At 29.5% G+C, this 26438-nt stretch overlaps 1 protein-coding gene across 3 annotated transcripts in view; it reads right to left on the minus strand.

The window, feature by feature from the left end:
- Positions 1 to 441: 441 nt before the first annotated feature.
- LOC107438841 (fibroblast growth factor receptor 4) overlaps positions 442 to 26438 on the minus strand; it is a 51137-nt gene continuing 25140 nt past the window's right edge. For all 3 annotated transcript variants that reach the window (XM_043046450.2, XM_043046449.2, XM_043046443.2), the window contains exons 9-22: positions 25809 to 25969; positions 22536 to 22659; positions 21290 to 21480; positions 21080 to 21218; positions 19912 to 20105; positions 17819 to 17955; positions 16800 to 16909; positions 16614 to 16724; positions 15720 to 15901; positions 15517 to 15639; positions 7919 to 7989; positions 7699 to 7836; positions 4635 to 4740; positions 442 to 2377 (exon numbers count right to left, since the gene is read on the minus strand). In XM_043046450.2, coding sequence (XP_042902384.1) covers positions 2291 to 2377; positions 4635 to 4740; positions 7699 to 7836; positions 7919 to 7989; positions 15517 to 15639; positions 15720 to 15901; positions 16614 to 16724; positions 16800 to 16909; positions 17819 to 17955; positions 19912 to 20105; positions 21080 to 21218; positions 21290 to 21480; positions 22536 to 22659; positions 25809 to 25969 — 1874 coding nt within the window. In that variant the 3' untranslated portion in view covers positions 442 to 2290. The remainder of the gene's footprint in view (positions 2378 to 4634; positions 4741 to 7698; positions 7837 to 7918; positions 7990 to 15516; positions 15640 to 15719; positions 15902 to 16613; positions 16725 to 16799; positions 16910 to 17818; positions 17956 to 19911; positions 20106 to 21079; positions 21219 to 21289; positions 21481 to 22535; positions 22660 to 25808; positions 25970 to 26438) is intronic.

The following is a 26438-nucleotide window of genomic DNA, read 5'->3' on the forward strand; positions in this document are numbered from 1 at the left end:
TCAAAATTGTACGCAGATACAATGTTTTTAAACACTTATACAATGAATACACTTAATGTAAAATATCTTTCTAGGGGAACTTAGCTTTAAATGTGATCAGAAAATTTATATTCACTCAGATAATAAAATTCAGTAAGAAAATTAATAATTCTATTAAGTATTTCTGAAAAATATTCCCTTTGTTAGAGTAATAATACCAAACAATGTGCAAATGGTTTTTGGAACCAATTTGTTGGAAAGGCTGAACCAACATTCTTATCTAACAGGATAAGTTCTTTTGGTGCTTTTAATATGAATAGTCTTCTTTAGCCAGTGTTAGGATAATTTCATGTAAATGTTTTCTCAAAAAACTTCCATATCCTTGGATAAATATGTCATCAGAATTCTTCACACATGGGTTATTCAGAGAAATCTCTAGTACTAATTCACACATTTCTTTAAAAAAAAATATGAAATTTTTTATCTTCATATGAATTTTATAAATGAATAATGTGGTTTGGCAGTCAGCATTTATTTGTGTAAAATGAACAACACATTTTTTTTTAACTTTTTGATTTTAAATCCAATTTTTCCTTTTCAAGTTATAAATGATTTAAAATTGTGATAAAAATACTTTTTTTTTTATTGACATAAAATATAAATTATTCTACATACTTGAAAAAGTTATTTCCATTTTAAAACTATGTTATATATTGTCAATATCAAATTTTTGTGTATTAAACAATTTTTATGAAAAAAAAAGCATCTAAATTTATAAAGTGGACTGCTTTAATCATGAAAAATTTTTATGTATCCCTACAAGTTGACATTAATGAGATTCAACTGTATTTATTTAAAACAACTATTGAAGTAGAAAAATTATAAAATTAGCATAATTTGATAACTTTATAATTCTCTGGTACTAACACAAAGACAAATGGCACCAAAATACAATATTTTAAAGTTATAGAATTAAAACTTTAAAAAAAGAAATATAAAGTGTTAGAATTGCAATCATATTGTTACTATAATTTTTAATTATATTGCACATTAGAAATATCTGAATTTCCTAATTCAGATTTATTATAACACCACAAATATTAAACATCATCAGGTACATAAATGTCATTATCTTTGGTTCATGCGGAAAGTTTCCAGCTATCACATATATACAATTAACACACTTTTGAATTGATCAGTACAGTGTCTGCTCATTTATATGAGCTAGTTTAATTTGATCAAATAACCTGTCACAAAAATATCATGATTCTACAAAGTAGAAATGCTCCTGTCAGCTTGTGAAATCATAATATTTTATCACATAAATTATTTTCATTCAAACCATAACATCACCTCAGATGGCTCTTTTTTCAGAAATAAGATGCAAATATTTGATCATATAATATAAATATGTTTTGATTACCTCAAATAACATTTCTATTTTAGTTTGATCAAATAACTTTAACACATGCTTAAACAGGCTACAAAAATGTTACCATGATTCAAGGAGCTAACAAAGTCAAGAAAAAAGAATGTCCAATGAACCATTGTTAGATTTCTTATCACAAATTTATATTTCTTCTAACAATAACATACACTTACCAGGTGGTTTATCTTAAAACAAATAAAAAGATGCAAATATTTGATCAAGTAACACATACAAATGTTATTTCTATTCTAATTTGATCAAATAAGTTTAACTTACACTTAAATCTATCACAAAAAAGTTCTAATGATTCAATATGCTAACAATGTCAATATTAGCTTGTCCGATCATCATAATTTTTTATAACAAAATAATGATTGTTTGGAGAAAAAAAACATAAACTCACAGAGTGGCTTGTCTTTCACAAAAAAGATGCAAATATTATACACATAAATACACTACATTTATTCAAATAACATAGTCTTTCATGAAGCTACTCATACATCTTATAAAAAAAAATCAAAGCTGCTAGAAAAATTAAAAAGTATAAATTACAACAAACACATTATAAAAATTTAGATTCTGTAGCATGAGATTCTGCAAAATGAGATATTTTTCAGATTTAATAGTTAATAACTAAACTAATGATTTATAATACAATGAAGAAGCTAAAAACTTACAATGGTTGTTTACCTTATATTGGTTTTACAAATGACTTTTGTCTGTGCAGTATAATTTGTTATTTATATTCCTAATTATAAAAATGACACACAACTATATTTACACAGACATGTTGCTTTCAACCTAGTAAATGTTCAGAAAATAACTGTTAATCCTGAGATCTTTAAATGTGCACAAATACTGACAAAACAAATACAGTTCCATTCAAACGTTATTTGAATCTGAATCACTATCAGAATCTGTTGATATGCTGGTAGATTCTTCATATTCATAATCCAAACAAAGATATTCCTATAATAAAAAGCATAATCAACAAATGAGCATGGCAAAAAATATAGGCAATCAGTCAAGTGCTGTAAAAAAAAAAACTATATACAGTAGTGGCCAAAAGTGTGGACATTTTTTGAAAGTTTCATGTTTTTCAACTTTGTGTGCTTGTAGAATATATTAATTTTCACTTAAATACAAACGTTTATATATCAAATTGAAGGTAATTTAATGTAGAATTTAATAATAAATACAGTATTACAATATCTGTATTACAAAAAAAGTTATGCAACTAATAGTAAGATCTATCTTAGATTTGCATTTTTTTAAAGTGATACTTACACAATCAATACTTAGTAGGATAACCCTTATTTTTTAAGACAGCTTCACAGCGTCTTTTCATCGAGTGAACGAGTGTTTGGAGTTCATCTTTCGTAATCACATGGTGCCAAGAATCAATTATAGCTTCACTTAGTTGTCTTTTATTGGATGGACGTTTTTTTCGTACAAGAATTTTCAAACTTCGCCACAAATTTTCAATTGGATTGAGATCAGGGCTGTTTCCTGGCCATGGTAATATATCTATGAATTTATTTTGAAAGCATGCTTTGCATACTTTTGCTGTGTGGCATGGAGCTGAATCCTGCTGAAAAATAAATGGTTCGTTGTTGGGGAAGAGATCCCTGATGGAAGGTATCAATTTTGGTTTCAGGACAGTTTCGATGTATTTTTTGGCATTCAGGATGCCAAATCAGGCCGAAAAAAATGCACAAGTGCTACTACCGATAGAAAAATTAAATGGCTATGCCTTCAAGATAGAAAAATGTCATCAGATGCCATTAGATGTGAAATGAATGCAGCTGGTATTGCAGTAAGTTCAAGAACAATAAGAAGAAGGTTATCAGGATTTGGACTACAAGCTAGAATTCCAAGGAAAAAACCATATTTAAATCAAAAGCAACGCGAAAAATGAGTTAAGTGGGCAAAAGAACACATTAAATTAAATGGTCAGAAAATCAATGGAAGCAAGTAATCTGGAGTGATGAGAGTAAAATATCGCTCTTTGGTAGTGATGGTAGAAAATAATGGAGACGTAGAGTAGGTGAAGCACTTCATCCTGATTGCATTCAACTACAAAAAACCCAACAAATGTCATGATTTGGCCATGTATGTCTGCAGATGGTGTGGGCCGAATTCAGGTGATTGATGGCATCCTGAATGCCAACAAATACATCGAAACTGTCCTGAAACCAAAATTGATACCTTCCATCAGGGATCTCTTCCCCAACAACGCATCATTTATTTTTCAGCAGGATTCAGATCCATGCCACACAGCAAAAGTATGCAAAGTATGGTTTCAAAATAAAGGCAGAGATATATTACCATGTCCAGGAAACAGCCCTGATCTCAATCCAATTAAAATTTGTGGCGACGTTTGAAAATTCTCGTATGAAAAAAACCTCCATCCAATAAAAGACAACTTATTGAAGCTATAATTGGTTCTTGGCACTATGTGATTACGAAAGATGAACTCCAAACACTCATTCGCTCGATGAAAAGACGCTGTGACGCTGTCTTAAATAAGGGTTATCCTACTAAGTATTGATTGTGTAAGTATTACTTTAAAAAAATGCAAATCTAAGATAGATCTTACTATTAGTTGCATAACCTTTTTTTGTAATACAGATATTGTAATATTGTATTTATTATTAAATTTTACATTAAATTACCTTCAATTTGATATATAAACGTTTGTATTTAAGTGAAAATTAACATTCTACAAACACACAAAGTTGAAAAACGTGAAACTTTCAAAAAATGTCCACACTTTTGGCCACCACTGTATGTATGTATATATATATATATGTATTTCAAAAACAAATCTATGTCTTACTACTAAAAATATAGTCTTTTTTTTTAGTTTATTACTAATAAAATTTTCCATAGAGATTTTTTGTTTTTCCTTCTCCTTCTACAATCATTATCAAAAAGTTTTTATTCTTAATAACATCTATCGTGGTCTCTCATAAGATCACTTACAATTTAAAAGAAGTTTATACAAAAAAATAATAATAAAAAATTAAGAAAGATTTCAATAAACCTTAATGCACAGCACACACATTGAAGGTGCAAATTTAAATGACACTGGTACAAACAATGAAGTCACTCTAAGATTTTAAAAAATTTTGACAGCGAAACAAATCTGAATACCAGCAAATTACATCATTTCAATGTTCCATGTTATTATTTTCTTTATTCTATACATAATATTAAAACTCACCACATCAGATGATTTCAGGATTAATTGTTCCAATTTTCTGACTAAAATTGAAAATGTAGGTCTATCACCAGCATGTGCTCTCCAGCAATCTAACATTAGTGAATACCTGGAAATATTTCATTAGCAATCAAATTTCAATATTGAAATATATATTCAATGATCTCTGATGAATATACAGTGAACTCTCGCTACTACGATATCTGATACAACAATAACTCCCTCTATTAATATAATGTTTTGTGGTCCTTGCATATGAATTAATGTTAATCCTTTTTCTCAATATTGCAATATTCTCTGAAGCAATAAGCCTCTGCAAAAAAATTATTTTCAAATTTAAACTTTATTTTCCTCATTTATTATTAGTTTTCAAATAATGTAAAAAATGTCATTTTATCATATTTTGATTTTTTTCTTTTCATTCTTAACAGAATGCTGATTATCTTATTTCTTTTCACCACAGGGAATGGCTTTTCCCTCTACAACAATATATTTATTTGATCTCCAAAATATTGTTGTAGCGAGGTTTTACTGTATAAGAAATTAAAGGCAAATGTAACTAACACAAACGTGACAGTATGTTTTAAACAGTACAGGAAGATATTAATGCTTTTAATTCTTATATATATATATATAAATGCACTGCACAAAACAATTAAAGGATATTTTAAGTCTTGTATAAAAAAAAACAGTACAAGGAAATAAAATGTAGGATGACCATTAATTAAGACGATGGAAAAACCAATAAGGATGATACTCATTCTTTAATATTTAAGAAAAAGCTTTCACACAGACTTATTTTTGAATCACACAGGTTTGCTTATACATTTACACCGAAATAGTTCTAACATTTTAATTATGGGGGGAGCGACATATACTGGCATTAGTTGGTTTTCTCACAGAGGTAGTTTCATTTGTCACACACACATATATATATTTGGATAAAATTGAAGAAGATAGTCTCAAATACAAATTTGTCTTATTTTTAAATTTCGCAGTACGCAAATTTTGAGTTAGATTGAAGCTTTAGCAGCAGCGAATTTGATTTGGCTTTCAACTTGATATAAGACAAAGCGGAAAAGAATGAACGACATTCAGTAAGCACGTTGTTTCGATGAGTGTGATGTCGCAACAAAGTCATTTAACGAGATCAGATGCTTGGAGAGTTGTTACCCGGTTAGCCCAAACACAAGGCAAAGTAGCAGAAGCCATTGGAGTTTCACAAAGTGAGATTTTCAAGACCTGGAACCGTTTTTTTGGAGACTGAAAATGCAGGCCGAAGATCAGGGGAAGGGCGGAGATGTGCAACAATGCCGAATGAAGACCGTTATTTAGCACTAACGTTTCAGAGACACCCAAATATAAATTCCACTCTTCTTCGACAACACCTTCGCACGGCTACCGGCACCATAGTTTTGGCTGAAAGTAACCAAAACGGATTTCACGCTGTAGGTCTGTATGCTCATCAACCAATGGTGTGTGTCACCGTTGTGCCTGCAGAGAGTAAAAAACAGGGCATATGAACTGGAGGAGATACGAATGGCGCAATATTTTTTTCTCTAACAAGTCTTGTTTTTCTGTTCATTCTGATAATAGGCGTATTTTCATCTGGAGGGAACATGGCACAAGTAACAATCCTGCATTCGTGCACTAAAGTGTAAGATTTGGCAATGGAGGAGTGATGGTTTATGCTGGCATCTTCATTGATGGACACACCGATCTCCGTATCATTTGAAATGGAGCTCTGATCGGTTATAGGGATGAGACCTGAAACCTATTGAAATCTCTTACGCAGCAGCAATTAGATATGACTTCATGTTGATGGACGGCAATTGCAGGCCGTATCCTGCTAACTCAGAGAACGATTTCCTTTTGGAGGAAGGAATCAAATGAATGGATTGGCCAGCGTGTTATCCGGACATGAATCGAGCATGTTTGGGACATTCTAGGTAGACGAATTGCTGGACGCCTACCCCTCCCACAAACTCTCCAAGAGCTGGAAAGGGCTCTTCTGAAGGAGTGGGACAAAACACCACAACCCCATTATTAATAACCTCAACAAGTGTTCAACGTTACTGGCCGTCTAGGGAAACCATACACCCTACTAAAGCGATTTTCTTTTAATATATNATATATATATATATATATGCATGGCCCTTGCTAAGGACTTCAAATTATTAGCCAGTAAATTAGCCAAATATCATAAGTTTTAGCCAAATTTCGAAATTTTAAGTCTAAAGCAAATCTTAACAATTTTTTAGGATTGATTTTTTCCCATAGTAAACTTCTAATCAAAATACAAATTTGTTAAAAATAGAATTACGTTATAAAATGCAAACTCAAACTATGAGTAATTTTGTTGTGGGGGTGGAATAAATGAGCAATGAATCGGATAAAGTATGGAAAATGTAGATGGTGCGATTTAAAAATCTGATATCGTGATTTGTATTTACACGTTATTCACAAGTAACATCAAAAATCGATTTTCATAGATATACGTGATTTAAAAACATTTATATATTACACAAGCAATTTATATTTTTGCATTTTTAAAATCTAATATTGCGTCTCGTTCACGCGATTTTAAAATCCAATATTGCAGATTCTCGTTAGTTTTTTCCTGGAGTAGTTACTATAAAGAAGTGATGTTCTTCATTAGTGGATTATTTAATTATAAATGCTACATCAAAAATAAATAATTTATAAGTTTATATCTTGACATCGACTTCTTACACCAAAAGTATTTCAAGGTTTTTTACTTGGTGTCACAATTACCCCTGAAAATATCTTCAGTGGTAGACGAATTATGTGCCAATATTCTTTTGCCCATGGCTAATGGAAGATTTTTGTGGTTTTCATCTCCTTGTTAAACAAATGCGGATTCGTTCCAACAAAAAGTCCTCTACGAAAACTAGTTTGTCTTGATTCCCTTGTCTTCTAGTTCCCTAGTCTTCTGAGTTGGGTTCCAAATTACAAGGCTATAGAGTTGAACATTGATAGTCCTAAATTCAGAGGCGGTTATAAAATAAAATCATACATCTGCCAAAAATACAGTTTTTAAACTTACACTTCTATACTGCACCCAGTTGGTTTTTCTAGTCTTTGACCATTCTTCAAATAATCAAAGAGCCTCTCAGATGGAAGAGTGGGATAGGGTGATCCGCCAAGTGTCATTATTTCCCACATCAGAACTCCAAATGACCACCTATTGATGTTAAAACAATCATTCATTTATTAAAGCTTGAAAAATTCATAAACACCAGAATTTAATTTTTCCATCTACTTACACATCACTTTGGCAAGTGTATATTCTATCAATCAAAGATTCAATCGCCATCCATTTGATTGGAAGTAACCCCTGTTAAAAAAAACAAAAAGAAATTCAAAATTCTAAATATTTAAAAAAAATAACCTGAATTTCTAATAGTTTTGTTTCGACTGAGGATTAACCTAAATCCTTTATACAGGGTGTTTATAAAGTCCCAGATCCATTTTGATGTTTAATAACTCATAAAATAATAAAGATAGATTAAAATTAATAACATAAATGGTTAGATACACTCAAAAAGTTTCATAACCCTTGTCAATGAACTTCCACGCGTGCCCCCTACGTTGCACGGAGAATATCAAGTCGATAGTCAATTTCACGCCAGGTAGCGGCAAGCATGTCAGCATCCACAGAGGCTATTGCAATTGTAATTCTGGCTTTTAGGTCATCAATGTTCGACACGATCCTCCTGTAAACATTGTTCTTCATAAATCCCCAAAGAAAAAAGTCCAGCGCCGTTATATCAGGTGATCTGGGTGGCCAAGGAATTGGAAAATGGTCATTCAAAGAACTACGAACGATGATACCCCAATGAGGTGGTGCAGGCTGAAGCTCTTCTAGTTGTGGAAATACGAAGTTTTCCAACATGTCTAAGTATAGCACTGATGAGACCGTCTTTTCTGTAAAAAAGAAAGGCCCAATGACTCGGTCGTGCATTAGTCCACACCACACATTTACCTTTGGGGAATCTCTTTTTGTCTCATGGTATTCATGGAGAATTTCAGATCCCGATATGCGCACATTATGGTGATTAACAATGCCAGAAACATGAAAGGATGCTTCGTTGGAGAACATTATGCTCTTCAGAAAATCAGCAGCATCTTCTATCCTTCCTACCATATCTGTTGCAAACGCCATGCTCCTAGGCCTATCGTCCGGTTCCAAACCTTGAACAATTTGAACTTTGTATGCATGCAGTCTTAATTGTTTCTTAATAACCTTGTACATCGTCGAAATTGGCATACCAATTCGCTTGACGCTGATCTCACAGATCTTCTAGGATTGTCTAAAAATGTCTGTCTGACACACTCAACATCAAAATCACTTGTGCAGGGACGTCCGGAACGTTTCTTATCTGCAATACTTCCAGCATCTAGAAAATTCGTTTTCCACCGCAAGATGCTGCTTTTGGATGGAGGATCTTTTTGGTAAATTCTTCTGCAATTTCTCTGTGCTTGCACTATCGATTTCGTTTCTATGAACCACCATAAAATATGTGCTTTCTCTTGTGGTGTATGCATTCTCCTTAATAAATCGAATAAAACATCACATAGAAAAGTACTACATAGAACAAACACATCATAAGTAAACATAACATTGCAATAGTTGCCAAAAACAAAAGAGAGAAAAATGCAATTAATAAGCAGACGATATGTAGAAAAGTACAGATTTTTAGACTGGAAAATGAAATTATCTGAAATTAACCACACACGCAGACGATATTTACAAAAGTAAAGATATTCAAACCTGAAAAGGAAAATATGAGTTATTCCATCAATATATGCCATAAGTTTGTTTATATCTTTATAATTTTATGAGTTATTAAACATCAAAATGGGTCCGGGAATTTATAAACACCCTGTATTTTAAATAGTAAGAACAGCACAAGTAAGAATTTAATGAAGCGAACTAAAAATATAGTTAAATTGAGTCTAATTTAGACTTCTGATGTTAAAAGCACAAAGAAAATAGCATTCCCATACGAAGAAAACATACATCTGTATGTATATAATATATATAGTATACTGTGAAACTTCCTGTTGTGGACACTCCTACAAAACGGACGCCTCTCAATGCAGACGTATTTTTGATTCCCCTGGAATCTTCTATGAATAAACCGTTGTGTACATTCTCCGCAAAGTGGACACTCCCGTAACTGGACGCGGATGGTCATTTTTGCCCTGAACATCATTTTCTATCTGTTCAAACCGGACACTACTTTTCCTAAATTTAAAAAAAGTAAAATGATTTTTACTATGAAATTTAAGAAAAAATGCCTCTCTTCACCATTTATTAAAACATGGAAATTTTTTGCCTTATCCGTAACTAAAAACATTAAGCTATTTTAGTTTTAAATAATGTATCATTCTCCTGTCACTTTTCGATTTTATCTTTGGCAAGAAAGAAAGGAAAAATGATTCTGCTCATGTAAAATATTTAGGACAGTGGCATCTTTGGGTCATTTTATCTGGAAGACCCCACATGCTCACTCTTGAGACCCCACAAGTTAGAGTGTCACATTAATTGCTATTAATTCCTCTTCCCCACTGAAATTTCATTTTTACTTCTCATCAGTCTGCACTCATCCCAGCTGGGTTAAAAGAATAAAAATAGAAATTCTAGTCATGGAGGTGTTCATATAAATCAAACATTTATTCAAACTCTTGAGAAATGATAGATTGTGAATACAACTCCATAGGGCCTGGTGTCTTACAGGTAAGCATTATCTTGTTCCTTTTTTTATGCATAACTGAAAGTTTACTTTCAGGGAGGTATTACCACATTTCTTATCAAGTGATGGGGGGGGGATAAATGTATTGTTTGAAACTGACTGGGGTCCTGACATAGGAATATATGTGTCCATTCTGTATCCTATGACTAACTCGAATATCTGCGAAATTATGAAAAACATTTTTATTTCTTTGTAACTACATCTGTTGAAAGAGTATTTGAGATAAAACTTTTAAAAGATCTTTATTCTTGAGAAAGTCTCTTCGTGTTCAACAATGCCTCGTAAAGGAAACTTTAAAGGAAAAAATTGAACTTTTAGAGCATTCCAAACATCAAAAAAGCAGTCTCCACAGAATTGGCCAAACCCTTTAACATTGGAAAAATTCATTAAAAATAGAGAAAAACTTGGGTGCAAAACGGAAATTTAAAATTGGCAGATGCGTTTTTGAATAGTTTTCTCAAGTCAGAAGCGAACAATATCCAGTATCAGGACCCATGTTATATGAGAGAGGCAGCTGAGAAATTGGGGATAAAGGATTTTAAAGCTTCTAATGAATGATTACAAAAGTTCAGAAAGAGGCATATGATTTCTTTTAAATCAATAAGCAGAGATTCCACTTCTGTGGTTAAAGAATGGTTGGAGAAGCCCTTATTGAAGGACTATATTAAATGCTGATGAGATTGTTCTTTTAATTCAGGCATTACCGGAAAGAAACTTTTGCGTGTTAAAAGGTGAAAAGTGTGAAGGAGTGAAAATGTCAAAAGAAAGATTTACGATTTTACTTTGTGCAAGTATGACGGGAGAACAAGGGGAATATCAAATAAGCCAAGGTGTTTTAGAGAAATAAATTTATTTAGGCTTGAAACACAATGGAAAACAAACCGACGAGTATAGATGACCCGGGATTTAATGACTGAGTGGTTGCTTGAACTCGAAAGAAAAATGGGCCGCAGAAACAGGAAAGTTCTTCTTATTCTTGATAATGCTGCGTCTCACCCTAACATTAATCTAAAGAATGTCAAATTGCATTCTTCCCTCCAATTGTAATGTGTGTTAGCCAACCACTTGATCAAGGTGTTATTAAAAATTTCAAAGTGTTTTATCGGTAACTCATTTTAAAACACTCGATTACGAGTTTAGATGGGCCAAATAACGAAAACGTAAAAATTGATATTCTACAAGCTTCTTTGTAGATAATAGCAGCCTGGAAAAAAGTAAAAAGCTCAACCATTTAAAAATGTTTCACTAAGATAGGCTTCTAGAAAGATACATCAGAATGTAATATCCTTAGATGTCGTGGATGACACAAATTCTGTTTATTCCTTTCTTGAATTAACAAATTTGATTCGCTTGACTGGAGAAAGTGTTGTCAACAGTAATGATTTTGTAAACATTGACGAAAATATTAAAAGTCAAAAGAATATTTTAAATATGGACGAAATTACTGAAATTGTTGCAAATAATGATGCCGAGAGTGGAAATGAAGACACTGATATTCAATTGCTTTCTGAATATGAACCAGAAGAGAAAATTTTAAGTAATGCTCAAAGTTGTATTGGGAACTGAGACATTTTAATCTATCGAAAAATGATAAAATTGGAGTAAAGGTGCTAAATGATTTAAAAATGTACCATGAAAATATGGTGAGTCACAGCCGCTTAAAAGAAATTTCTATCACATTTTTCTTTTCAATTGGATAATAGTAAACCAAAGGCATATATCAGATTTCTTAATCTTCTCTTTTTGTACCATAAATATTATAATTTCATTACGTTTAAATAAATGTCAATGTAAATAGTTGTTATAGATTACTTAATTATTTCTTAATCATTGCAATTATTCTAAAAACAATTTATGGCTTCAGTATTCATTATTAATGTACCCTTCCCTTAAACAAACAACTCTCGAAAACGGACAATTTCTTTGATCCCGAGAGTGTCCACTAAACAGAGGTTTCACTGTATATAAACTAAACTCAGTGGCGCAACAGCTCATAGAGGGCCAAGGCCTACTGTGCCCATCTCAGTTTTCTTGAGCTTGGGCTCTAGGATGCATTAGCAGACGTTTCGGTTAGGTGGTCAACCGTTGGTGCAGCATATCCTCTTTTGGATCTTGCGCCATTAAACTCTACATTCAATCCATCAATGGGTGGTCAGCCGCACGCGAAACTCCCAGTGTTTAGTTCCCAAGCATGCTTGGTACTCATTTATTGACCCACTGAAGGGATGAAAGGCTGAGTCAACCTTGCCCGGCCCGAGGATCTAACCCAGGACCTGTCGCACAGGAGAGCGAATTAACCACCGGGCGTCTTATAGTATATATTATAATGAAATCTAGAATAATTTAAATTTTTTCCTAAATGAAACTGTTTATGTTAGAACAGGATACATAACCAAAATTTTCAACAAAAAATAAGTACCTTTTAAGCACTCAAAAATATTTGTAAGCACTTTTAAAAAATATAATGCAATAAAAAAAAATTTCCCTACTGTTGAAGTCCTTCATATACATATTAATAAAATGCTAAATAATTTTCAAAGACTTAACATGATCATGATAAGATTAATAGTTTCTGACAAAGAACTGTGTTCTTAATTAGCCACCATAAAAACAATTATGCACAAGTTTAAATATATTCAATATTGAGTGGCTCATTCTATTATTTAAATTAATAATTACTGTACTAAATTATGTAAGATAACTTTAATTCACAATTATAATTAACTTAACCATTATTTAAAAAAGTTATTGATCATGCTGAAACTATAAAAATATGTAAAGAATTTAGCTAACTAAGAAAACTAATAAATTCATATTACAACTGAAAAAAATGTATGGCCCTTTATAAATTTTCATTTAGCTTTGTTACTTGGTTCAATATTACGTTAATGAAAGTTTTAAAAAAAAATAATATAATATAATTATGAAATGTAAATACAATGAGTACTGAAACTAAACATTTTTCTCAGAAGTAAATTATTATATGGTCCCTACACACATAAACTTTAGCAAATCTGATATAATTAAATTTTTTATTTCAATTGTTTTTAAATCAAATTATTAAGAATTGAATTAAAGTTTTTCTGAATGACAAATCTAAATAACGTAAGATTTTTTGCAGCATTATAACAGTGATGAGTTTTTTTCATAAAACAACTTAAAAGTATTGAAAATTTTAAAAGTAATAATACAGTAATAAAACTTAATAAGTAAAAAAAATGTAATAGAGTATAATAAATTTTTACAAAAATTGTATGCAATTGGTAGATGTTCCTTCAAATAGAATAATCTTAGGATTAAAAATCTAAATTAATTCTTAGCTTTATTAAATTAAATTAATAAAAGGGAAAAGGAAATTTTTAAGAGGAGAAGCGATGGGATTCTTTACTGCTCTGGGGACTCATATGAAAATACATACTAATTAGTGAATGATCCCCAATTCAAGGATTATAGTACTGAACAATAATAGAAGAGTGTGAGAAGGCTTTCAGCTTGCCAGACCACAAAGGCACTTCACCAACGCTGAAATTAACAAGAAAAATAAAATAAAAAATTTGCTGTTAGAGAGAGAGAGAAAAAAAATTGACACTTTTTAGTTGGTCCTGTGATCAGCAGATATTCAAGAGAGAATTTGTTTCGATTTCAGAGTGCAAAAAATGAAGCCTGAAATTAAGAATCTCTTGCAAAATCCATTAGAGTTGCATGATACTGCAAGAATTCTTCTCACCGAATCCAGCTCAGTATACGTACATATGGGCCTGCAAGTATTTCTTAAAACATGTAAAATGGTTGGCACTTTCACATGCTACGGACTGATGCTATGCTGCTATGGATTGCGGGTGAATAAATTGTGAAAACATTGAATAAGACAATGAGTAATCCACGTTCTTTGCATACTTTGTGGCGAAAATCAACATGGTAAAGAAAAAATATCTCATTTTGGAACAGCGAAAATTAAGCACTTTTTAAAACACACAATGAAACAAGCACCTTTAAGCAAATTTTAAAAATCGAAAATAAGCATATTTAAGCACTTTTTTAAAACCCTACGCACCTTGCAGAAGCAAACTCAGAGTAATTATCTACAACCATTATCCCTTTCACATTGACTGTCACATACGCATGGCAAAATGAAACTCCTTTATTATTGGCCAAAAATTAGAAAATTTTTCATACATTCAGGATATTTTTTGACACAATATATGTGTTCAAGACTTTTTTTCAAAAAAAGCATCTGACAAACTAAAAAGAAAATATAATTTGCTATACTTAAATATAATAAAAGCAAATTTAAGCCCTTGAAAGTATATAATATATACTATTTTATTAATTTATTCAGAAGAAAATATTTTAACAGTTTCAAGTATAATGATGCACTGTTCAACTCATAATATCAATATAAAGAATATTTAAAAGAGAATAACCAGTATATATTAGTTTATATTCCCTCATTTAGTTAAAATTTGTCATCGAGTTCAAAATTTAAGTAGAGTTTCGATTATCTCAAAATGAATAGACAGGGCTACCTAAACAAAATTCTTTATTTCACCAATTAAAAATTTAATGATGGCTGTTTTGTGGATTGATATTAATCATTTTGAAAATGAGGCTCAAGGGACTAAACAAAAAATGTGAAAGCACCTAAAAATTTTGTTACAGCATTTGCTTAAAATAAGAAGTAAGCTTCGAAATAATAATGGTTCCTGAAGTCAAAATTGCCAATCCTTATTTGTAAAATGACATAATTCTCATAACATATTAAACTAATTTTGACGATAAGGCAGTTACGAAGCAATATAAAAATAAAGACAAAGTAATGTGATTCCTTTACAAATAAAAACCTTTCAAAATAATTTTTTTTTTAATTTAATGGTATTATTCAACCTGAATAGGAATAAATTAAGAATTAACTATTGTTAAAATAAGTTAAGAACTGCAATAAAACTTAATGAACCACCACGAAACTTAGCATATAAGAGAAATTACGTAAGAAAGATGGTATACCTTACTTCATTATTAATTCTTAAATTCTAAAAAATGCAGTACAAAACATAAAATTCAACTACATTTAACTTATGCTAAATATATCTACATTAAAAAATTACATTTTTCCTTTTTCTGTAGTATTCATTTTCATGGACATCTCTTGCGAAACCAAAATCAGCAATCTTAAGCATTTTATCTTCCATCACAAGAATATTTCTAGCAGCCAAGTCTCGATGAATGCACTGAAACACATTATCTTATTTAATCCACAATTAAGCATTTTTTTGCAGCAATTTATTGAAACTTAAAATATATGACACACCTTTTTGGAAGCTAAATATTCCATTCCTTTAGCAATTTGATATGCAAAAGTTACCAAACATTTTTCAGATATTAATTCTCTTTCAGAGTTAGAAATTTCATAACCTGGCACAGGTCTGTGAATACGAAGGTAATCTCTTAAATTTCCATTCGCTGCATATTCAACTACAACATACAATGGTCCTGAAAAGTAAAAGAGGTCAATTCATTAATGCTGCTACAAAACACTGAGTTAATAATTCATTTGAATAATACAGTACAATGAAATAATACATTTGAATAATTAGTTTTTAAACATGGGATAATTAGGCAAAAATAGTTCATTTAATCAGATTCACAATTTTAATGTATTGTTAATCAAAATACATCACCAACAAATGTAGTTTTATCGAAAATAAGTTAATATGTGTCTCTTATCATTCTGTCATACAACTTAAAAGCATTAAAATAATAATTTATTCATTTACATATCTCTCTGCTCCTCTACATTGCATTTCATTTTTATACTCATCTAAATAACAAAGATACAAAACATAAATCTTAAAATGAAAAACTTAAATATAAAAAATTTAAACGATATTTCTCAAAACTTTTTTTCTTTTCAGATTTAAAAGTGTATCCATTCTTAAAATGCAATTAAAAGTGTAACAATACAAATTATAGTGTGCTTATGAGATGCATAAGACTTTTTTAAGAGGGATATAAGTTTTTTCTTACTAGTTTAAAGTTTAAATTATAATAGGATGTAGAAATTAAGATTTTACGATGCTACAACCTTTTTACGGAAGTAATATCTCAAAATCTTAATTTTTTTTAATTCAAATAATTTTTGAAAATAACAATTATATTTAAGCAGCTGGAAAATGAAAAGGTTGAGTTAATGCAGGAAACTTACCATTTTGAGTACAACAACCTAATAAATTAATGATATGAGGATGCTTCCCCACTGTTTTCATTATCTCAGCTTCAGATACTAAATCTATCATGTCTTGATCTGTATAACCATCTATTAATGATATCATGATTATTAATTAAAAGAACAAAAACAATCCTATAAACTAATTCATTCTCTAGAACTGACCTTTCAGCATTTTTACTGCAACCATTAATGGTTTTCCCCACACAGTCATCACTTCAGCAAGTTTTACTTGTCCAAATGCTCCTCTACCAAGATCTTTTCCAAAAACCAAGCTGAAGAAAATAGAGAATAATCATCTTATACAAATGAGGAAAGAATTATAGACATGGTTTTATTTATATTAAAATTATTTACTAATAATCTTGCTATTCTTATTCCTTCACATTTAAAAGCCATAGTTATTCTTTAAATAAAATTTACTTTGTATGCAAACAGATTTTTTATTTAACTTTTATATTTATAATATTAATCTACAAAGAGAAATTTGCTGTTTTGGTCAAATAGTATACTTGTCAAAATGTATTGAATCAAAGGTGCAATATCTACAAAATTGACAATAATTGAAATGGGTTTAAATAAATAGAATGAATTAGTATTAAGAAATAAAAGCTACTATTAACCTTAAAATGCTCTAATGTAGCTGCGTAAAATTTAATTTATTGCAAGTTTTAAAGTACCTATTTTGGTTACTTGAGAGCTTTCTTAATTTTTAAAAACTGATACTGGCATGCACATTTACTAAATCATACTAAAAGACATGTAAGCACTAAATAGAAAGCTAGTGATGGGAAATTTGAAAAAAAATTGCTATTTGAAAAAAAAAGTTGGACTTGATTTTTTTTCCTCCAATATTTGGCAACAAATTCTAATAAAATCAGAAAAAATAAAAATATTTTTTTTTTAATTTAGTTAGAAAATGAAAGCTACTAATGGCAGCCAACTTTAAAAAAAAGGTCTTTTAATAGTAGGAAAATAGTAACATAAATTATAAACAAGTAAAAAAACAATATCTCATGTGATGTTTAACAGAAAACACCTTTGTTTTAATTCAAATAAACAAACACCATTTCTCTCCTCCCCCACCCCCCTGAAATTGACTAAAATGTGAGACAAAATATATACTTATCTACCATTCTATCTCTAAAAGAAATTACAATAGTTTTGGCTTTTTCTTCACTTACTTTTCCCTAGGTAGCTCCCACACAGGATCAACAGGAAACTCGTATTCTAAAGTAGCCGTAGAATCATTATGATATTCAGATTCAAATGGTTGTATTTTCACCAAAGGAGCCATTAAATTTTGAGTACTTCCAGAACCCTGTAATTGAAAACCCATGCGATATCAAAGCAAAAAATAACCAATTTGTTATTTAATCTCTTTAAAAAAGTTCACAGCTTATAAAAATTTAACTAAATTATTTGTTTAAATTAAATTTCTTCAATGGAAAAATACACTAATTTACCAACATAACTGAACTGAATCTTTGGATTCTGACTACCACTTTAAGATAAATTTGCAGCAGAACTGATTCCAAAGAGTTTACCATGAACCAATTTCCAAGAATGAAGCATGTAGAAAATGTTGATTTACAAAGAATATAGTCAGTTTAAAGATACAAATAAGTAAAAATGAAATTTTAAAGAGTTCTTTGCCAGAAGTTAAAATTTTACCTTAAGGTGAAAGACATCATTTTAAGGATGGACTCGAGAAGAAAATATTGATGTTAAAAAATAATAAAATAAGAATTGGTTTCATGATACAAATATATATAATCCGAGATGCGAACTACTCCGGACACGCCAAAATAATTTTAAAAAATGGTAAATAACTATAAAGTAAAAGTTTCAAATATTTGGCTATTTTTGCTCGCTTTTTAAAAGGTATAGCATGACAGAAATACTATAAAGTGATGAATTATATACGCCTACAAATTATTTAGAAATAGCGGTAGATAAAAATCTACTTAATTGAATTTATTGAACCAAGAATCACAATTGATAAACTACCACTTTAAAATATATATTTGCTGTCCGGAGCAAGTTGGCATCTTTATAATCAATTTCTAAAGTGTTCTTTATAACAACAAAATTCAGGTTATTTTCGAACTGTTATTTTCAGACAATCTTAAGTAGAATTGTTGTTTTTACAAAATTTCCTTAAATACAGAATGTGTTATACATTGGTACAAAATGGAAAAACGTTGTGGGTAAATGGAACAAACATGTTACATAATAATCAACATTTGTTTTTAGTGATTGCTCATACTTTTTTTTTTTCATGTCTTTAATGCATATTCTGTGGTATAGTGTATAATTGAAAGTTTGCAAATCTTTAACCACAGAATTGTTCGACCTTTTGGTTGGCTAGTCTGTTTAATATACATAAATACTACGGCAGATAGTGGACCAGTACTTTGGGCTTAGGGTACAGTGAGCCTTTTTTTTTATCACCAGCAATATACAATTGATTTACGTTGTAAAAATGATAGTTCACCTTTAAAGTCTTATAATTTTGAAAATAACTCAGAAATTATTTTCAAGTTATTTTAATAAATAAAAAAATATTATTTTTAATAAGATATGACTCTAGTTTACAGAGACCAAAGTTCAATAATCAAAACCACATTGTTTGAAATCAAAAATAAGGAGACCAAAACAAGGAAAGATTTTATTTATTTTTTTGAAAAATTATTTTTTGGAAGTTGGAAAGTGAATTTTAAAGGATATAGCCTAGGTAAAACACGTTTTACAAATTGGTTTAGTTTTTTTTTTCTTTTTCTATCACAAAGTACACAAGAATTGCACGAATTTAGTAAGAATTTAATTTGAAATAAATTAATGCAACAGTTTTTAATTGTATCAACTACGACATTACACTAACAACAGATAGCAGCTGAAACAAATAATTAAATTTAAAATGTTAAGTTTATAAATAAGTAATATAAGAATTTAAACACAAGTTTAAACTGATAGAAGTTCCATTTGGATCTAAATTACTCTCTGACATAAATAACACGCTAAACATAATAAAATGTTATTACAGCTAATCTGTATTATTTAATCTAATAATTTCCAAAATTACAAGGAAATTAAAGAAAATTTCTAAAATGTTAGATTATGGTCAGGACTGTTTAGCAAAATCCTGTTTAGCAATGCAATAAAAGTTCACTTATGACAACTTATCAAGCAAATCAATATCGAGAAAAGCAAAAATTAACAAATTGTTATAAATATTAGATATCATGAAAAATTGAAATGATATAAAAAAAATTACCTGTGGTTCCAAAATTACTCTCTTTCTTAAATATACATTAACAGGTTTGCTTGCCAGCAGCTTTAACCTTCGTTTCTCTTGTTTTTGTCGATAATAACAAAAGCACAAAGATAGGGAAGCAAGGCATAAAATTGATGCACATGATATAAAAACAACCCAGATTGATGGAAACTGTGGCTTTTTTAAAACAGCAGCTGGAAAATAAAAAGATTTTCATAATGTGTAGAATATCATTTTTAACTATAATTATGTAGTAGCACTGAACATAAAATATTAAAAGATAAGAGCCTGCTTAGTATAGTTACAAAAAAAAAAGTTTAAGACGAAGTTTATCCATTTTTAATCAGTTATTTTTTCTTCATATCAGTAAACAATGATTATACACTGGTGAACAAACTTTTTATAGTGCTTAAGATTTTATAATGGATCTTAGATAATTTCACAATGTTGATTTCAAATCTGTTTCTTTCTCCAAGCTACAGTTTATTTCAAAACTTACATTTTTAGTCTATTTTTTGCTGAAATGTACAAGCTTAAAAACGTTATAGATTACAGGGTTCGCATAAATGTTGCAACAAACTTCTGGGGGAGTTAAGGCATATCATCAGGTTAAAAATTTGAAACTCACGCTCAGAAATATCATCATATATCGATTCCCTCTTATAAACAGTTTTTTTGTGTGCTTTTGAACAGGTCATAATAAGGAGACACCAATAGCCACGTACAATTATATTTCCAGGATGTGGTTTCCATGCAATCTTAATCCTGATGAGGTGCCCTAACCCCCCTAGAAGTTTGTCGCTACATTTACCCTACCCCCTGATATTTACATAACTTTTTAAAGATGTATATTTTGATTTAAAAAATAATAATAAACTGAAAATGTCATTAAAAAACTGTAGCCAGCATAACTTATTTCAGATTTGAAATCCTCACCTCAATTAAGCAAGATTAAGTATTTGTATGAATGCAACAAAAAATTTTCGCAACTTTATTATTGCACAACATTATATAATAAAACGTCGTCTGTAAACTTTCCTTTAACTGTCATAAAAATATTAATTTGTTTTTAAAAAGAAAAGTATCGAGCCATAATATGGCATTCCCTAACAATTGTTGGAAAATAATGAGAGAGAGAAAAAATACTTAAAGCTATCAAAATACTTACGTGGTAAAACAGTTAACCATGCATCTTGCTTAGATTCTCCGAATGTATTGGATACAAAACAGGCATATCGTCCAGCATCTTCGTAAGTAACATTTTTCAATATAAGATAATCATGATTGGTGTTGTTGGGATCTGTAGACTGTAAAAACAGGAGCATTCATTGAAAATGTTTTGAATGACATTTCTTCATAACAAATCTTTAATACTTACAAATACTGCCCTTGCATTTAAATAACCTTCTTCATCATAATGGCTGCCATTCACCTCATAATATTTCACCCACCACAATGCTGGATGGAGATCACTTATATATTTGCATTGAAATGTAACAGTTTCTCCAATATATACTGTCTGATTTCCAGGGTGATTCTCTTTTATTATAGGACGATGAGGCAATCGCTCTGTACAATGATAAAATAACAAGAATTTGTTGTATTGGTGATTATTTGCAATGAGTTACATTTGTATTTATTTTAGAACTTCTAAAGCCAATGATATTTTTAATGCGTAGAATTAGGCCCTTTTACTTAGAATTTTTATTAAACATATAATTTTTTTCTTCATTATTTTATATTAATTTAGGTCAAAATAGGTGAAAAACATATTTAGCATTTTAATTATCTTTGGTTATGAGATACAGCATGAAACACAGCTACCTTTTTTGGCGTTAAAGTTAAAATCTTTCAAACGTGGCTCACTTATATACAATAATTTTTAAATGTGCACTTTTTTGCAGTTATTTAGATCTAAACGAAACAGTTATCCATTGTTGAAATTCTTTAATTTACAAAATCAAATATTGATAAATTTTTAAGCATGTAAAAAAAAATTTAGACTCTTTTTTCCTTTTTCTTAATTTTATATTATATTAGAAATATAGTTCCGATAATCTAACAGACTTTTATATTAACTATTAGACTGTTTTATCTAATCAGAAAACACCAAAATATATTCTTTTCTGGTAATTAGAGCATCCGAAAAGTGATATATAATAGGAGCAACTGTGTCCCATCTGCATTAGAGGGTTAATGTGCAAGCTAAAGTAATAAGTTTGCATTAAATTTTAGTAAAAGTAAAATACAAAATTAGCACAAAAAATTAAATGCTTTTACATTTTGCTTTTACATTAAAAATAATGAATAAATAAAAAATTAAATAAATTATGTTAATTTTTTTGAAAACATAAAATAAATTCATTTAATTAATGTGTCTTGTTTTAGACTGAAATTTGCTACATTTTATAAATGTTTAGAAGCTATTAACTTCAGAAGTAAATTCTAAAAATTAAGTTTTGCTTGTTTTAACATTTACTAATCAATTATAATAGGACATTTTTTTTAAATTCAATAACTCACTTCTTACACTCATTTTGCTTAAAAAAAAACTTCATGAAAAATTTACTGTCCCTTTCTATTTCTCTCTTACGACTTCATTAATTAAAGAAAAATATCCTTACCAGCAACTTCTAAAGTATAATTGAAACTAAATTCCCCCAATTCATTCCAAACAATGCAGGTGTAGACTCCATTATCTCTCACAGTCAAATGATCAAGGTTTAATTGCCATTTTTTAAACTGAACCTAAATTTGAAATAAAAATAAGAAAATAAAAAACGTTTTTCTAAATAAGTCTGATAGGTTGGTGTGTACCAATGTTGCAATATATATAATCATACCAATTTTTAAAAGAAAAATTTGTACTTGATAGTGAACATCATTTAACACCTTAACTGCCGCGGGCGTATATATACGTCTCGGCCAGACAATGCGTTAACTGCCGCAGGCGTATATATACGCTTTCCCGAAGTACGATGCTTTGCATTGCGCTGCTATAAATAGAACTACACCCCCTACTTCAGAATGCAGTAAAATGGCCTTGAAAGTGTTTGCTTTGCGAATGTATTACTAATTTCGGAGGAGGGGGAATGGGAAAAGGATGTTATGGAAAAGTGATATCGTATTAATCGCTTGTGTGTATTTATTTGAGTAAGGTCGGGTTTATTCTTTTTTCGCTTTTGTTTCCCGTATGTATTTGGTGCTTTTTATTCTTTCCATCAACGTCTTCAAAGAAAAATGCATCGCGAAAATGTGCTGTTTGTTCAAGAAAAAAAATTCGTCGTGAATCCCGCTATCAGTGCGATGAATGTGATGTTGGTTTATGTGTCCAACCATGTTTCAGGATTTATCATACAACAGCTAAGTTTTAACATCTTTTATATTGTATTTTTATTATTTAATTTAAATTTTGTATTTTCTTTCTTTCCTTTTTCTTGTCTTGTAAAATTAAACTGTTTTTAAATTGCAAAGCGTGCATCATTTCCCCCACAGAAACACCGTGTAAGAAAGAGCACTTGAGCGAAAAACGGTGGCACTGGGGAGTGAATCATGTTAATTTTACTCGGCAGTTAAAGGGTTAAAAATCAATTTTTGCCATAGAAGGTGAAATTTCTCAGTTCAGAATATCATAACATTAATAACAGCAAATTAAATTGAATATTAAACATTTGAACTACAGATTAAGAAAGGGGAACCTTGTCATTGCAGAATTTTTGTTTTTTATATTGGGAATGATTTTTGTGGCTTAGTAAGAAAAAATGTGTTTCTGTCTACATTATGATTAATTGAGTTAAAAAAAAAAACAGATAATATAAATGGTATAATTGGAAAGAGCTAACTTGGATCTAATGTAGGCACACCACTGATCAGAACCTAATAATCCTATTGAAATTATACACATTAATGGGGTTTAAATCAATCAAGAATCAGCAGCTTCAAAAAATATTAAATTGATTTAGGAAAAAAAAACTTCAGATAAAAAAAAAAAAAAAAAATCATGAAATTAAGAATTTAAAAAAATGTTTTTGAACATTACTAAAAATTTAAGAGAATTATACTGCTTAGATTCAACAAGAAATATAAATTTAAAAGCATAAAATAACATAAATATTAACAAAAATACTTTTTTAAAACAAAAATGTGCAGTAAACCAAGAATTTAAAATTATTAAATGTAAATCAGTACAAAATTACTGAAAAATCGAATTTGACATCATTCAACATAACCTACATTGATGACATCGTTGTGGAGGTATTAATGCAGGAAAAACAAGTAAATATATTGACTTGGATAGAGAAACTTTAGTTAAAACAATGCCTCATTGCAGTAGGCAAAGATTCTGAATAACTTTTAATTCACATACTAGGGCTCATTTTCAATAGTTGGAGGGGTCTTACCATAAACACAGTAATTAATTAGTGCAGACAACATTTTAAGTTAAATCTGATGCAATAACTTACCATATTAAATAAACATAAATTTTGTTTGATGATTAGATTAGGATTTTAATCCTCGAAATCGCGATTTGAAAAATGTAGTCCCTTAGTTAAGTCAGGACAGCAGTCATAAACTAAGACTTAATGTTATGACTTAATATTCCATATCACCGGAATAATGAAGCAAATCAAAAAACTTGCACACAATTATAAAGCTAGTTTATCTAAAGCTAATTCCATGTAAAAAGTTGTTTTTTAAAATCATTTATTACAATTCTTTATTTATGGTCAAACATTCATAATTTTTAATAACAAAATTCAAAAAAATTGGTTCAGTAGTAGGGGAGAGTCGGGTAGCCCTGCCCATTTCGATTGTTTTATCATCTAATTAAATAATGCAAAAAGAATAAATAAACCAAAAAAAGAATAGCTTAACTTAAAAAAATAGAAATTTAAAAAATTTGACTGCTGTATTAAACATATTTTCAAAACTATTGTTTACCATGTTACCAGCTGCATAAATGCTTGAAACTTTGAAAATAATATTTTTTAATATAACAATTAATGTCCGATAGCCTATTGACTTGAAAAAATATTCTATACATATGAAATTGACAGTGGGCAGGGGTACCCGACACTCCCCTACTTAAGAAATAAAAATTTAAATACCACTTCCTTCAGATAATAAAATATGTGAAAAGCGAAATTAAAATCAAGTTCTACTGTTTATGAATTGATTCTTTTTTACAAATTATTAGCCAATAATATTTAGTCGCAAAAAAATTTTGAAAAATATTTTCCATGTCAAAAAAATAAAACAAAAAACAATATTTAACAAAAGAAAAATAACTTCTTATAATTAGTTACAAAATTTCTTAAATCTAAAAATAAAGAGATAGTGTTCAAGAGAAATCAAAATTTTGAAGGCTATTTACCATATGTTAGGTAAAAATATAACTGGTATTTCCATGCAAAGTAAACTTGAATTTTCCATTTTTAAAAACATAATGAGTAAATTTCCTATTAATATGTATAACTACATACACAAATATACTTGTGTTTCAGTAACAAAGTATTTATTTGCAAGTGCATATTTTATTAATAGCCTTTAAAATAAAACAGTTTTCACAGTTTCTTCTTCAACAACAAAAATTTCTCTATTAGAATTTTTTTTTTCCGTTGTTTCAACAATTTTTGACTTAAAATGGACACTTAATGTCTTTTCAAATTAAGAAAAAGTTTAATTTAAACTAGAAAAAGGTTGCTTTTTTTTAATTTAAAAAACAGTAAAATCAAATTAAAAATTTTACAACAAACTACAGTAAAATAGTTTCAAATAAAAAAATTAATGGTCTTCAATCGTTATATTTCTATCCATTCCAGACATAATGAAAAAGAAATTTCCTAGTAATTGTAAAGTATGTTAGTTGACAAACAATTTCTCAGTGTTGCACTTACACGATCTGATTTTTTAAGTTCTTGACCATCTTTATACCATTTAATTTCAGGTTTAGGATTACCATCTGCCACACATCGCAATGTTTCTGACTGTCCAGCTGGCAGCGCAACAAACGATATCATCTTATGGCGTTTGAGTAAAGTAGGAGGTCGAATTGGATCTTTAAAAGAAATTTTCAAATTAATAATAGATGTAAGTATTTTTTTCTTTACTTTTTAAAAAGAATATAAAATGCCTAAAAATTTTGAAATACAGTGTTCTACTGCAGCACAAATATAACGCTTATTCTTTTTTTCCTCCTTTTCTATTATCATTGTTCTAAGTGTGCAAAAATGTAAGAAATACTATAAAACGCTTAATTAGTAAAATATCACATTATATTACTTCAAAAAGAAAATATATTAAAATGTGCATTCAAAATAAAACTAAATGAAGCAATCACTTTGAAAGTAAAATATCTTAACGTGCGTTATAATAATATTAAATCAATCAAGGTAATCACTTACTATTACATAGTTTTCATGTTCCTTTATTGCTTATAAAAGAATTTTGAAACACGGATAGCTTTACTAGCTTTTAAACATTGGGAATTCCCGAATTTGTGAAAATTGTTATAAAAATAAGCAATA

Source organism: Parasteatoda tepidariorum, chromosome 4 (assembly GCF_043381705.1).
Source record: "Parasteatoda tepidariorum isolate YZ-2023 chromosome 4, CAS_Ptep_4.0, whole genome shotgun sequence".
In the NCBI taxonomy this organism is placed as follows: domain Eukaryota; kingdom Metazoa; phylum Arthropoda; class Arachnida; order Araneae; family Theridiidae; genus Parasteatoda; species Parasteatoda tepidariorum.